Here is a 14,709-nt window from a genome sequence, read left to right on the forward strand (position 1 = left end):
ACAGGCTTTGTTTAAAAACAACCATAGCTAGTTAAAAGTCCAAGAAGTGTTGTTAATGCACACTGACTATTATGGAAGCCTGCTTCTACCATGGAAAAATAAATAAATAAAAGGCAATTATGACTTTTCTCACAACAATTCTGACAACAATTCAGAATTACCCTAATTTTATTTATTTTTTAATCTGTGGTGGAAACAAGCTTCTGTAGACTATTTCAAAGTAAGCACAGTCAAATTATCCAATAATTAATAGTGTGCTGCAGTGAGCACGTACCATAGATTATGTAGGTTAAGGAGGATTTAAGGACATATCCTCCATTCAGGCTTTGATATTCAAATAAGCACAAACATATAGATAGGCAAACTAAAATACAAACACAGGCACACATGCCCTTCTTATTTTCTACTGCTGTCCATCTTGGCTCTGCTGTGAACGGTTTCCATGCCAGTGTGTGCAGCAAAGCAGAACTGCCGAGGTCCGAAGACAAAACACTGGATAAATGCTATGTAAATCAGGAGCCTGCTTTTGTTACACAAGATAATATATGGAAGAAGGGAGAAGAAAGATACCTGTTAAATCTGAACGCTTGTTTACCATCTTACTAGCCAATTTTGCATGTGCTACAAAACCTCAATTTACACACCATCCATCCAAAATAATATCTGAGATTAGGATTAATGCATCACACATAACATTGCAAAGAGTCTGAATGGTGTCCAGGAGCGTCTTCCTTTTTTCCAGGTCTCAGATGATCCAACTTTCAGGGCAAAGGTCAAAGTTGAGCCTTGTGTCGCTGACCTAGAGTTCACTTGTTTGTGGGAAGACTGACGTATGAAATCAAATGCGATCAATAACATGTCCTTACCCCCACAGTGCATGCTTTAATCCGGGTAAATGGCAAACGTCTTTCACATGGCACAGTCACATCTATAAACACAACTCAGAATCAAACCGGACAAAGCACCTTCTGTTTGATTAATATGAGCAAATAACATAACTCAACGGTTACTATACTCATGGATACCATCTTAGTTTGATTTTGATGAGGAACTGCTTCATTAAGCGCTAGAAAGTTAAACCTGAAAGACCTCTGTTGACCTTCTTTAACCTGCAAAAAGGTGCTAGGGGGTCCAAAAAAAAGCAAGAAATAACCAAATGCTTTAATAAAAATTTTTTTTGAAAAAGTGAAAACACTATAGAAATATTTTTCAAAAATTCTAATATGGAGAAAAAAAGTATGTAAGCCCATTTCCACCACGGAATAAAAAAAAAAATGAGATAATTGAGACTTATTTCACTATTCAGACTCTTGAATTTTGAGGGGAAAAAAATCAGAATTGCGAGATAAAAATTCACAATTAGCCTTTTTAATTTTTTTTATCCCATGGCAGAAACTCACATAAAAAAAGATAACCTGAAAACTAAATAAAAATGTATTTTGCAAATCATTTAAAAAATGTATTATGTATTACTTTAAATATTATTTAAATAATACTTTTTTTTTTTTTTTTACAATGACAAATTGTTTACTTTTGAAAGCATTTTCACAAAACATGTACAATGTACATTTGCTCATACACAACATTAATATTGCATCGCCTTTACACTTTAGGAACCGTTTCCTTGCAAAGAGGATCCTTGTATTTGTGGGAACTTGGCATTAAAAATCTTAAAAACATCTGTTCTAGGAAACAGCCCAGGAAAAATGCACATCACTGAAAGCTCTTACCTTGAATCTCACTCATAGTTTTGGAGAATACTGGAAAACCTCATGCAAAACTCTTGTCTACATCACCAAGGAAGCCATCCTAATCCAATACATCAGACACAACCTCAAGCATGCACAAAGTCCAAAGGATGAAACATCCATCATAGGCTGATGATTATGTGTGTGCTCATTCATGGTCAAATAAAGAGAGGAATATGGAGACATGGATGAAAAAAAAACTGGACTTTCACCCAACCCCTTCAATCTGAGACTGATCGAAAGGAGATAGTAGATCCTCCTCTTTGAGCGTGTAAATTGTGAGATTATAAATCACAATTGTGTGCGCGCAGTACAGAACAAATACAAGATTAAAGAGAGAGAGAGCAAGAGAGAGCGAGAGAGAGCGAGAGAGAGAGAGAGAGAGAGAGAGAGAGAGAGAGAGAGAGAGAGAGAGAGAGAGAGAGAGAGAGAGAGAGAGAGAGAGAGAGAGAGAGAGAGAGAGAGAGAGAGAGAGAGAGAGAGATCAGCGATTAGAGTGCAATTCTCCACATGGCACCAGGATGTGTGTGTATTGGGGCGGGAAGGCTCAGAGATCTGAGCAGCTTAGTGGCAGCTAATGCTAAGCTTACAGAGAGCAGAAGAGAGAGCAGAGGAGCCTTACCCTCACCAACCAGTACAAGACAAATCAAACAGGACCCAATTTAACCCATTATATTATTACGGGATGTGTTAGACAACATCTACAGCATTTTATACCACCTAACATTCAGGGTAATAATTCATCAAAACTATGTGAAATGATAGAAACAAATATGCAAGCCAATTTGAGTCTGAATTTTCACATGGGGTTCAATAAAGTAGACCTATTGTTTCTTTAACTTAACACCTTCTCCCTTGAACGCAGTTTTTCTCTCAGCAAGTGGTGCAATAAGCAGCTTGGACACATTTCCTGCACTGTCTAGATTTACTACCCTTCCTCCCCTGCAAACCAACGGGGTGCTCGTTTATCCAATGAGCTCTTTGGGAAATGTACAAGAAATACACCACAACATAGCAACAGAGAATCAGAGTACACTGTAAGAAATGATTCTGTGGTCATATAGATTTCAATTAATGTTTTTGGTTAAAATGTATTCAATATAATTGTGTTTTGGATTTTGAGGCAAATATTTAATTAAATTTAAAATAAAAATGTTTGGAATAAAATCTACCCATTGTAGTTAAATAAAACTTAAGCATTATATTTATCTAATCCCAAATGGAGAGAATATTGAGTGAATTCAAATTAATGTAATCAGGCAAATTTTAATTGAAAAGCACTTCCTGTCAAAGCGCGCCTTTTTAAAAAAAAAAGAAAATAACAAAACAAATGCAGCAGGCTAACGTTACCTAGCCACAAGGCATTTGAAGAGAGTAGGCTACAGACAGTGAATGTTCGTCTTCTTCCACATTGCTCATCTTGCAAAATTAAACTGGTTGACTAAGGTAAGAAAACGTCTTTTGTTATCACTGGGCTAGTGAAGAACGTATGTAACGTTAGTGGTATATTACAATATAAAATGAGTTATCACAGAAAAAGAGACTCAGCAGCAACACAAAGTTGGCTTCTGTTGAAAGGCTATATAACTAATGTAACGTAGAAAGTTAGTGTGATTTTGCTGCGCTATAATATGAACACAGGATTATACATTTTGTAAGAATTCTTATGTATTGAAGTCAAACTTTTATATTGAAGGATGTGGGTTAGCATTTCCACTAACTTATCATGGTTCCTAGGTCCTTTGCGTGTTAATATCATATCCTCAGTATGTTTTTATGAAATTGCGTTAATAAGTACATTGGGTTTAATTTTAAGGTTCCATAAAGAGAAATATTTGGGGTTATCGCTGGAAGAGCATCTTATATTTCAAGACGGCACTTGACGCACTTCCGTTGGCTTTTCTTCCCGTGTGTGGAGCTCGTCTTCCCGAGGCAGGTAACGTAACTTCTCACTGTTGTTTCACTGTTTTGTTGCAATTTGCAAATGTGAAGGTAACTTAGCTAATAGGCAGAATAGTATTAAATACAAGATGGCCAACTACAGAACCAAGTTAAGAGGCTTTGGTATTCCAGATGTTACATGCAATGCTCTAAAACATAAATGCTCTGCTGACAGGAAGTCTGCCAAAAATTTGAAAAAGGCAAAAAGAGCAGAGGTCAATTATCTGCCACCCTACCCAGCTGGTGAAAATGAGCAGAGCTTGGAGAAAGTAAGGGAAGAGCTGGTCACAGAGTCAAAAAAGAAGAACAACGAAAATGTAGTCAAAGATCAAATGAGCAAAACATTTGCCCTCAGACGGCATGAAATCATCAATCTGTGTCCAACTGTTCGAGCCATGAAGGACCGCTGGCCTGCCCTTTTTGACCCTTATCAAGTAAGTTGGAATTTGTAATTCCAGTTAAGAAATAATGAAAATGTGAAACTGACGACCCTGTATGGGATTGCTTCCAAATAATTTTGTCAAATTGACTTCAAGATGTAAAAAAAATACTCTTACTTTGGTATTGAATGTTAGACAATTTATATGAAAGAGGTTTAAGAGGCTAAGAACTGATGTGATACCTTTGTCTCTTTTGTTGCCTTTGTGTTTCAGATCAATGCAGAATTTCAAAGAACAACTACTGTACTTCTGGAACCGAAATTTATGTCTGCGTTAGACCGTCACACTCCCAAGCTACTGACGCTATTTCGTGCCAAAGGTGGAGCACTTGGAAGAAGACTGGAGATCATAATGGAACTGCTGCAGGTACAGTAATTTTCCAAATTAGAAGTAGCTTTGTTCCATAAGATTTCCAAATTATATGAATAAGGACATCAATCTGAAAGATAGACCATTGTCCTCCAGAGCTGCTGCCCTATTTTAGAAAAGGAAAAACTAATAACAGCTCATGCCTGTAAGATGCTGTGTTTTGTTTTGTTTTTTTGTTTTACAAATTGATCAGAGGCAAGGCAATTTTATTTGTATTTGTTTATTTAGTTTTTAGTGATTGACTTATCAGTTGTTGCATTTCTCCCCAGGACTCAGTGCACTCTTCGATTGAGAGGACCAGAGAGGTTGTTCTTCGGTGTCTTATAGAATACCTTGGAGAACAAGGGGGACATCTTATCAAAGAATTAAACGTAGGTGAACTTAATTTACATTAACTTAATTCAAGGACCATATTTCCTTAAATCCTCAAGTAGGTGCATGATCTAGATATGTGACCTTTGTTTTTTGTAGTATCTTTTTTTTAATAGCTTCAGTGCTTCTTGTCTAAATCTCTGAACTCCACTATAGAGGGATGAAGATACTGTACATAGAGAACTATAGAAAAATATAGAAAATATAGAAAATAGAAAATAGTAGAACAGCATAAATCCCTCATTACAATGGAAGAAGATTTGTAGACTACAAAACATCAAAATAGAGAAGAAAACAAAACAAAGAACAATTTGAACCCAAGGCCTGCGAGAAAATAAAATTTAAATTAAAAAAATAAAATAGATTTATAAGCTATGAAAACAATAATGAATGTATTTTATAGTAATGTGAAATGCTTGCAATATATTTCTGACAGTTTTATACTAAGACAATAACAATTTCATGTTGCAGGACACTGAGAACTTGGAGGAACTTGAACGGGTCATAATGGCCATTACTGTGACCCCAAAGCCTGGAGCTTCTACAAGCAACAGCCCAAAGAACATTGGGATCATCATAGAGGGTGTGGAAGTCATCACAGGACTTGGAGATATTGCAAGGGCTTGCTCTCTCCTCCTTGGCTTGACCTACGCGCTGAATCTCGATTATCCCAGACAGCTGAAGTACACCTTTGAGGTTTTCCAAAAACTTTTCTTGGAACTGAATGATTCAAAGCTTTCAAACAAAGTCCAGTCCCTCAAGAGCAAACTTCAGGCTTGAAATGAGACTGTATTACAGTGCAGACTTTTGTGCTACACAATGTCCATCTTCTACAGAGCTTGAGAATTGCACATTTAAAAGTGCCATGTTTGTAAGTTGGCACTGATTTGTCCCACAAATGTCGAGACATTTCGATTGTTGTAAGTTCAAAGTACAAATGTATTTTTCTTGTTCAATTTGCATTTTTATGATTTGTTTTGGCACATGCCATTATGGAGTATTTTTCTTTAAGATCAATATTGCTCTTTTTTTAAAATAGCTGAAGTTAGCATTTTGTCCTTTTCATAGTTCTGGTTTTAAATGCGTGAGCAAACTTCTGGCTTGAAAATGAGACTGTAGTTGCAGTGTACATGTTTAGCTACACAATGTTTAGCTTCTACAGAGCTTGGGAATTGCACATCTGAAAGTGCTATGTTTGTAAGTTAGCACTAATTTGGACTCTTATCCCACGAATATCTGTGAGATTTCTAGTTACGAAAGGTACGAAATGTTTTTTACTCCGTACAAATTACACTTTTCTGCTTTTGTTTTGATACATGCACCTCTGGAGGATTTTTCTTTAAGATCATTATTGACCCAATTTAGTGGCTAAGTGAGGTGAGAGAGCATGGAAACAGGTTTATGGACACATCACCATTATGTAATATGAATTTTATTTTTGTTTTTACAAAATATTTTGAAGTTAGCATTCTGTCCTTTTCAAATATCTGGTTTGAAATGCAAGATCCAACTTCTGGCTTGAAATGAGACTGTGGTTACAGTGTACAATGATGTGCTACACTGTGTTGAAAGCACAAAAGTGAATTGTTAATAAAATTCTTATTTGAGTATTTAAGTTCTGTACTTTCTGGGCCATATTATTCATGAGAAAGGAATGTTTAGATTTAATTAATTGCATTGATTAAATTTAAATCAATGTGCAGATTAATGTAGATGATGATTACTCAATTATGATATGTAGAATTAAATTAATTTTTATTAGTACTATTTACACATTAGGGAGTTTCTTTCAAATCAAATCAATATTTTTGTTTAGGTTTTAATTAATTCTGTACTGTTTTCTATTCAAATCTACTCATATTAAATGGATAACTATTAAGGGTCTCATTTAATTAATATTTACTCAATACCAAACCTTGTGAAATTTAATTAATAATATTGCTTGTAATCTGTTGCCTCATTTTTATTAATTAGATATGGTGTATCTTTTCTTACAGTGTACAGAACAAGGAGACATTCACATTCAGTACTTGGGGTTGACAACTGCATTTACGAACAGACGTGACTGTTGAAATGTCCTGTTTGTACAGCAGCTAAAAATACTGAAGGCCCTTTTCACTTAAGACTGGGTAGGAAAAAAATATAGATTTTTCAATTTTAATCGATTCTCCTGTTTAAAAATTTATTTTTAAACTTGCTCCGCAAGTCCGCATAGAAAGGTTCGAACAACAAAGTGAAGAGATATTAATGTGTAGTGTATTAAATCTGTGTGATATTTTACTGAGCCTTTTCTTTTAACGGTTTTAAATTTCAGTTACAGTGATCGTTAAGAATATAGTGCTCTCTAGTCCAGTGTTGTGATCTAACAGACACCAACACTATTTTGAAAACAGCACGAAGATAAAGTCCTGCAAAATAAAGTCCTTTTATGCAAAACCATGTATCTTTATTTGCAGATCAGGTGTAGGTTAATATTAGGAACATTTAATAATCTTGCAGAGAGATTTATCGTCTTGACTCTAGTAACTGAATGCGACACGCCGTTTGAATGCTGAATGGAGGATGACTTGACAAATATTCATTTGTACCTCACATTAAACTATGTAATGCTTCAGAACACTTAAAATATAGTGCACAAAAACTTTATGGTGTTTTAAAATGTCTTTGCGGCTTTTGTGGGGCTTAACCATAACACAATAGCATACGCAGAATATCTGATTTGGATCAGTCTCTTCTGACCGATACCCAATCCGGCCGAAAATGCCAGTATCAGAGCGATACCTATACTGAATATCAGATCGGCGCACCCCTAAAAATAACCAGGTTGGTTGTTTGCGCTGCTCCGATTGATCGCTGTATGACGATCAATCGGAGCAGAGGGCTCCTGCTTTCGAATCGCTCTCGAGGTGCTTTGACGTCATTCAATGATCAAACTGCTCAGCGCAAAAACAACCAACACCTGGGTTGTTATTTTAAGTAATTAAGAAATCCTGTGCTGAATGTGTCCCCGGGAAGTGGCATGTCTGGTCACCTTACCATAAAATTGTCAGTCAGCTAGAAAAATTAACTCTAGAGAGAAGCATTTTGCTAAATATGCATATTATATATATCTTGAATTGAATCAAATTGAATCACAAGCTTGTGAATCAAAGTAAAAAAAGGGCCTGTACACTATGACGTGAAAAGATTTGTGTCGAGCAGCATTTACTGCAAAGTGAGCCTCTCACATGTAAAAGAAGTGTCACGCTTTACTCTGAAACACGCAGTGCATGTTTTTCAGTGTTTCCCCTGCCATTATATTCCCCGCCCCCCCCTTGAAGGTCAAGTTAATTTTATTTAATTTTATTTTCTCTATCGTGCCAGATCACAACTGAAGTCATTTAAAGTTACTATTCCTATAGAACAGGTCTATACCTTTTCTTTTATTAAACAAACCAAATAGCCCTATGTTATTTATCTGACGGCATGACGGCATGTCATTTCTGTCTCTATGTTACATGGTTGCACTCTCTGTATCATGCACAGCAGAGTTCCGCCCCGATGCGCACACACAAGTGAGCACACTCCCATTCCCACTATAGTATTTGTAAATATTAAGCCACAAAACGACTATTTAAATATGAATTCTGCGTTTCTGTTTCACGAATGGTTGGAACCATAATAATTGTGACAAAAAAAAATATATAAAAACATCATTAAATGTTATTTAATAAACAAATATAATTATGCTGACAGTTAAATAGTGCACTAAAATCCCCTCTGATAAGTTCAGACATTAACTACTCACTAACTGACTACTGAATTAGTTGACAATCCTTACACATCCCTGCTTGGAATGCTTTATTCTTTTGTACAGAGTACAGCTTTGTGGCACACCCAGAACACAAAACTGACAGAAGCCACTTAAATGGAAAAACAGTGACTGGATCTAAAATGTCTAAATGGCACAGAGCCCTTTACGCCATTTCTGAGTTACCAGACCCCACAAAAAATCTGAACGTAGCCTAAGAGTGTATGTGCGTAATGCCTCCAGCATTAGCTCCAGTGAGGCAGCGGTGTTTTGAGTTCAGAGGGATTTTTGACCCAGCTGAGTATAGTCTTGTGACCCAAATCTGAGCATGTGAAAAGCCAAATGGGAGTCAGACCTCATAGGTTGAAGCATGTCATTAGAAATATAAGTGATTACATATAAGTGATTCTTCATAGAAAGAGATCTGTCATTTCAGATCTAGAAATTAAAATACTGAAAGTGGGCATTAACCTACATCCCTAATTCACATGTAAAGCCTTTAGCCTCAGTCCAAACAGTCCCATCCACCTCTATGTGGATCCTTCCAGTCAGTTTACAGAGCTGTGCTCCTGTTTACATTCCACTTCCTGGTGGTCATGTGACCCACCCACAGCCCAGGGTATCCTGTCCAACTTGTCAGTCATCTGTCATTGCTGTAGCGACAATGGGTGGGGCAAAACAGCCACTCCCAACCAGTAAAGAGAACAAAAAATATTTTCCTGCTCAGCAGAAGCAGTGCTAAAACTGACACTCAAGACTGATAAATGTGTTTTGCTCCACTTTAGTGTAATAGATATGATGCTGACGCTCTAGACTCACTGACATCATTCTCAGTCGGCATTCACAAAACTGCCATTAATACTAATTTAAGCAAACAAAAACTAGCTCAAATCAGCTTACGTGGACACTTAAAATTGAATAACCGAAACAACCTGATTAGCCAGTAGCATTAACTAATTACTTACAATTATCTAACTGAACATTTAAAAACATATTTTTGTATTTTAGGTCATAGTCAAGAATGAGTGGTTCAGAACACACAGGGTCTTAAAACCTTCTAAGCTGCCTAACTAGAATGTGCTGCTTTTAAAAGCATCACACCTATGATGCTCAAAATTGCTGTGTTTTTAAGTTTTAGTTTTAGCCTAAGACAAACAAATGCCAGTACGTACAGACACAAACCAAAAAGAAACTCTATCTGAAGCTGTTAGCAACTGAGTATTAAGGCCACACTTTCCTTACGCACATTTAGTTACTGAATCAGGGCTCTAAAATAGGTTGTCCTGAATTCTCACTAAGACATTTTGGATTGCTTGTACTTTGGTTTTCATGAAGATGTCAAAATAATGTTATATTTATATAATTGTGTATATACATATAAACAACATATTTTATATTACAGATATAAAAACAGCAACATTAACCCTGCACTGCTATGCCGTCATCTGATGACACATACCAGTTCTGCAACACAAATGCAACTTTTGCAAACTACAAAACACACAGACACATTGATCACGTAATAGGCCAGGTATTAGCTTAGCACCCCTGAGAGCAAAACCCCAGAGTGTTTTATATCAGCCTTTTTAATCTTTCCTGTCCTGACTTCCCACGTACCTCCTCCTTTCCTTCGTCTCTTGCGGCTCCACTGTCCCTCCTCTTCCTCAGCGATGGTGGAGAGAGATGGGATAGCTGACCTGCAGGCCCCCCTCCTCATCCTGAGGGGGGCCGGCATCCTCCCCTCTTCTCCTGTGCCTCTCTCTCTCAGTACCCAACGCTGCTAACCATTAGCACCCCACACATCTCTGAATGATCTCAGATGATAAAGTACACAGTAGGAAGAGTAACAAACACAGCAAGAGCTGGAAGACACGGCAAGACAGATTGAAAGGAAAGAGAGATGAGTCAAAACTCCTTCCAGTCCAGCCCGGCTTACTGACGTTCCTGTAATCCACAGAAGCGGCCAGCTCTCTTCTTCCTTAAGCCTGAGAGACACGGCTGCTCTAGTTACTGATGCTGCCACTGTCTCTCTCCAGGTCTGTCTTTCTCTCTCTCTCTCGCTCTCTCTCAGGCCCTTATAGAGAAAGTACCACAGACTGACAAATGCACTGAAGCACTGCCTCATACACACACAGTTCTCCGTTTCCTACTGAAATATTCAGTATGAAGACCAGCAAGGTGAGCCAGCGGATTAACAGACACCATGACAGTTACAGGACACAGAATGGTAGGATAAAATGGACTGGAAAGAGATTAATTATTGCCCATCCAAGGTAAAGAGCACTTAGTCTCTCTGCTAAAGGTGCAGTAACATTAACAATATTTTTGCAGGCTTTCAAAAACAAAAACGGACCAAAAACTTGAATCCGCTGTGACATCTTTTTCGCCCTCACATGAAATTCCACATTGAGCAGATTCCTATATTGAAATGACTAGATTTCACCGGTGAAAATTCACCAAACAATGCAATGCTAAATGTGATCGCACATGAAGACAGTCATCCCACATTTTAAATCTATTGAAACACTGACTGTGGTTACAATATGCTCAAAAAACAAATACACAGGCTAGGGATGGGTCGGGACGATCGCCTAGCCATTCAACATCGTTTGAACATCAAAAGAGCTCAAACTGAATGTGATGAGTCAAAAGGACTGGGTTCAACAACATCTTTCCATTGTGTTGTATTTGCAGGCGGTGTGAAAAAACAAACAGCCTCATTTGAAAACAATTGAATAATGAGCCAGTTCTTTTAATGAACTGGAAAAAAAAGTTCGTGTTTTGAATCAGTATAATGAGAGATACTGAATCCATCAGAGCAGTTATCGTCCCACCCTTTACTGTCAGTGGAGTGAGTGTGTGTGTGTGTGTGTGTGTATGAATGAGAAACAGCTGATAGTCAGTTTACGTTTACAGCCAACGGGTGAATGACACAAAGATCAACCAATGACCTACTGCAAACTGAAAAGCATCGCATATGACTCTAGCTCACAAACACAAAACTGATGCAGTAGTGAAATACTGTAATTTGATCCCCTTTTACATGCAATGCACAGTCAACTAAAACCACTATAACCACCAAATGATTGCAACTGTAAATCCTCCTTCGAGCAAATAAACACAAAAATTTGCATTTAGCACTCATAAATGGAAAGGTTGGATTAATTTAGATGATAACTCATTCAAATATACAAGAAGAATGGGATACCATTTGCATAGCTACAATGAAGCCGTTATCAGGTCTTTGCATAAACCAGCTTCAGTCATATACAAAAACAATTGCTTTGTTCCATTCCATTATGCTCTACAATATTCACGAGACATTTACTAAAAACATATGAAAAATATAACTTTGTATGCACCATGTTTAATAAATAGTTTACTCAACAACAAAAAAAACAACTGCTGAAAATTTACTTTCACAATGTAGAGGTGTTTGTTTCTTCACAGGAACAGATTTGGAGAAATGTAGCATTACATCACCTGCTCACCAATGGATCCTCTGCAGTGAATGGGTGCCGTCAGAATGAGAGTCCAGCTGATAAAAACACCACAATAATCCACATGATTAAAGTCCATCAGTTAACATCTAGTGAAGCAAAAAGCTGCGAGTTTGTAATAGAAACAAGTTCAGCATTATGATGTTAATTTTGAATCATCACTTCAGGCCATAAGAAGCAATATTATAGAGGACTTGTATTTCAGCCAGAAGCAATGATTTGAAGTTAAAACTAAAGCTTTTCACTTCACAAGATGTTAACTGATGGACTGAAATAACTGTTATGGATTATTGTTTTTATCAGTCGTCATTCTGACGGCACCCATTCACTGCAGAGGATCCACTGGTGAGCAAGTGATCTGTTCAGATGAAGAAACAAACGAAAAAGAAACAAACATCTTGGATTCCCTGAGTGTGGGTAAAGTTTAATCAAAATTACATTTTTTGGGTGAACTATTCCTTTAATGCTTCTACTAATCAGCAAAGAAAATATGTTTTGAGCTGATGCTAATTATAATCAAATATAAACAAAATAATCATCTTCAAATTTATAACGGTAATCAATATTTATCTATATGTATCTATACATGGCAAAAACACACTATCATGATCATGCACCTACTCTCCATCTACATGCGTCTTATTTTTCTCAATTCATAACAGAAGGCACAGGAATCTGATCTTTGCCCCTCCAGCCCCAAGAAAGGCAGTAACCTTACACTTTAACCAGTAACACTGTTGTTGTCTGTGCCTAGAATCCACCAACAAAACTATTGGTAGATTGTGTAACCACAAAGACTAAGTAATATATCTGTTAATTGGCCAAACAGACTTATATAAAACTGACTTGGGACCAGTGGACTAAACCAATGCACTGCAGACACAAAACTAGTAATTGTATCATATTTTCCTTCCTTTTCTAGCAGGTTTGTCATTTGTCAAATTGCAATTGTTTCAATTGCAAAAAAAGTGATATAGGTTGTTGCAGACATTTAAGACAAATAAGAAAATGTGATAGTGAATAATAAGAGGGATATGATTATGAATCAATCTCCAGAATATTTATCTAACAAAACAAATGAAGACAGGACGACTGCACCAGACTGTTTAAAGAGTTGGTTTCTGGATATTTACTTGACTGTACTAATAAAACAACACAACAAGTAAAATACAACAGATATAAAACTTGTCAACATTACAATGAACGCCGATCATGCAGAACGCGGGAGCGCGCGCGCAACAGGTGCTGCTTCAACGGCATTTAAACGAGTATAAACAGCACCAAAACCATATCAAATAATAAACCAACGTTTTTCTTCGTTATAACAGATGTAAACACCCGCTGGCAGTGCTTTGGCTCAGCGTTTAGGCTGATTTGCCGATTTAATCCTTTTCCTCTGACCGAGTGTTTTATTTCGTGACAACTATAACCAACCAGCTTTAAAAGCAGACAAGGGTTTGGTACACTCGTCTAGAAGCGGAAGAGTACTTTTTGACACACTTTACGTTAAATAAACAAACTCTTACCTTGGCTGGAGCTCTGACAGACGCCGCTTCCATCCCGCTCCGCCATTTCACCGACGTCACATGAGAGGATTAGAGCGCGCGCTTAGTGCAAGAGCGTCACGCGCCTCTAGCGGACAGGTGCAGAACAACAGGTGAACACACACAGATCTGTCCTGGGTGTTCAATTGCAGTTGTATGTTTATATAGTATATAAACATAGTATATAGTATGTATGCTAACGAACAACTTTTTATATTTTTAAATGTTAATTCGATTATTTAATTTGGTATTTTATTATTTATATTAATTTTGTATAAAAAATATGCATGTATTATTATTTTAAGTACAATATTTTGATATTTTTTATAATCATTCAATCAGTTATATTTATTATATTATAATTATTTTATTTTATAATATAACAATTATTCAAAATATTTTAAAAGTTTAATAAAATATTTTAATACTTAATAACACACTTAGTATTTTTAAACAAGACAAATTTGTCTTTGAGTGTTAGCATGCACTTACATAATTGTGTTGCCATCTAGTGGTAATGTATTTTCATGTTATGTTTATTCCTTCTCACTGTAAATCTAGCATTAGTCTACACTGTTTGACCACTGTTATTTTATATATGTATATTGTAATATTATTTCTTATCCAGAAGATGGCAGCAGTTTACAGTATACTTCCACGACTTCAAAATACGAAGCATATATGTACCACCTGGACCTCCATGATCTGAACATGAAAATGACATATATAAGAATGTATCATATAATAAAAATATAAACTGTCCTCATGCACCATGATGTGATATGTGTGTGTCTGTGTGACTTGTGTGCTGCTAAACCAGTTGTTATATTTGGGAGTGACTTCATCTGACATCACTCTCTTTTACATACCAACAAATGGATAAAATATCACAAACAAAATACTGCTGAGAATTGTTTTGTTCAGCTTAACGCATAATGTACAAAAACAGAACAATAAGCCATGTATTTTTGGATTGGATGGTTTAATATCGAATATCCCCGGATA

The 14,709-nt window shown here is 36.6% G+C and overlaps 2 protein-coding genes across 10 annotated transcripts in view; one reads left to right on the plus strand and one right to left on the minus strand.

Moving 5' to 3' along the window:
• LOC306859323 (ensconsin-like) overlaps nt 1-13,742 on the minus strand; it is a gene marked incomplete at its 5' end in the record, with an annotated part of 37,436 nt that extends 23,694 nt beyond the window's left edge. For 3 of the 8 annotated variants that reach the window (XM_079400321.1, XM_079400318.1, XM_079400316.1), the window contains one exon: nt 10,278-10,559. In XM_079400321.1, coding sequence (XP_079256447.1) covers nt 10,278-10,395 — 118 coding nt within the window. Of the gene's footprint in view, nt 1-1,730; nt 1,987-10,277; nt 10,560-13,686 lie in introns of those variants that run through there. The other 5 variants (XM_079400322.1, XM_079400320.1, XM_079400319.1 and 2 more) reach the window with 4 other exon arrangements.
• LOC306859324 (uncharacterized protein) lies at nt 2,780-6,483 on the plus strand. 2 transcript variants are annotated; one of them, XM_079400325.1, is made up of 6 exons: nt 2,780-3,194; nt 3,565-3,684; nt 3,865-4,123; nt 4,343-4,495; nt 4,768-4,869; nt 5,342-6,483. In XM_079400325.1, the coding sequence occupies exons 3-6, from the start codon at nt 4,022-4,024 to the stop codon at nt 5,648-5,650; spliced, it is 666 nt and encodes a 221-aa protein (XP_079256451.1). In that variant the 5' UTR covers nt 2,780-3,194; nt 3,565-3,684; nt 3,865-4,021; the 3' UTR covers nt 5,651-6,483. The 2 variants fall into 2 exon arrangements, with proteins under 2 accessions (XP_079256451.1, XP_079256450.1); XM_079400324.1 differs by lacking the exon at nt 2,780-3,194 and having other exon boundaries at nt 3,665-4,123; nt 5,342-6,479.
• Nucleotides 13,743-14,709: the final 967 nt, after the last annotated feature.

This window comes from Barbus barbus (genome assembly GCF_936440315.1).
Source record: "Barbus barbus genome assembly, chromosome: 40".
Lineage (NCBI taxonomy): Eukaryota > Metazoa > Chordata > Actinopteri > Cypriniformes > Cyprinidae > Barbus > Barbus barbus.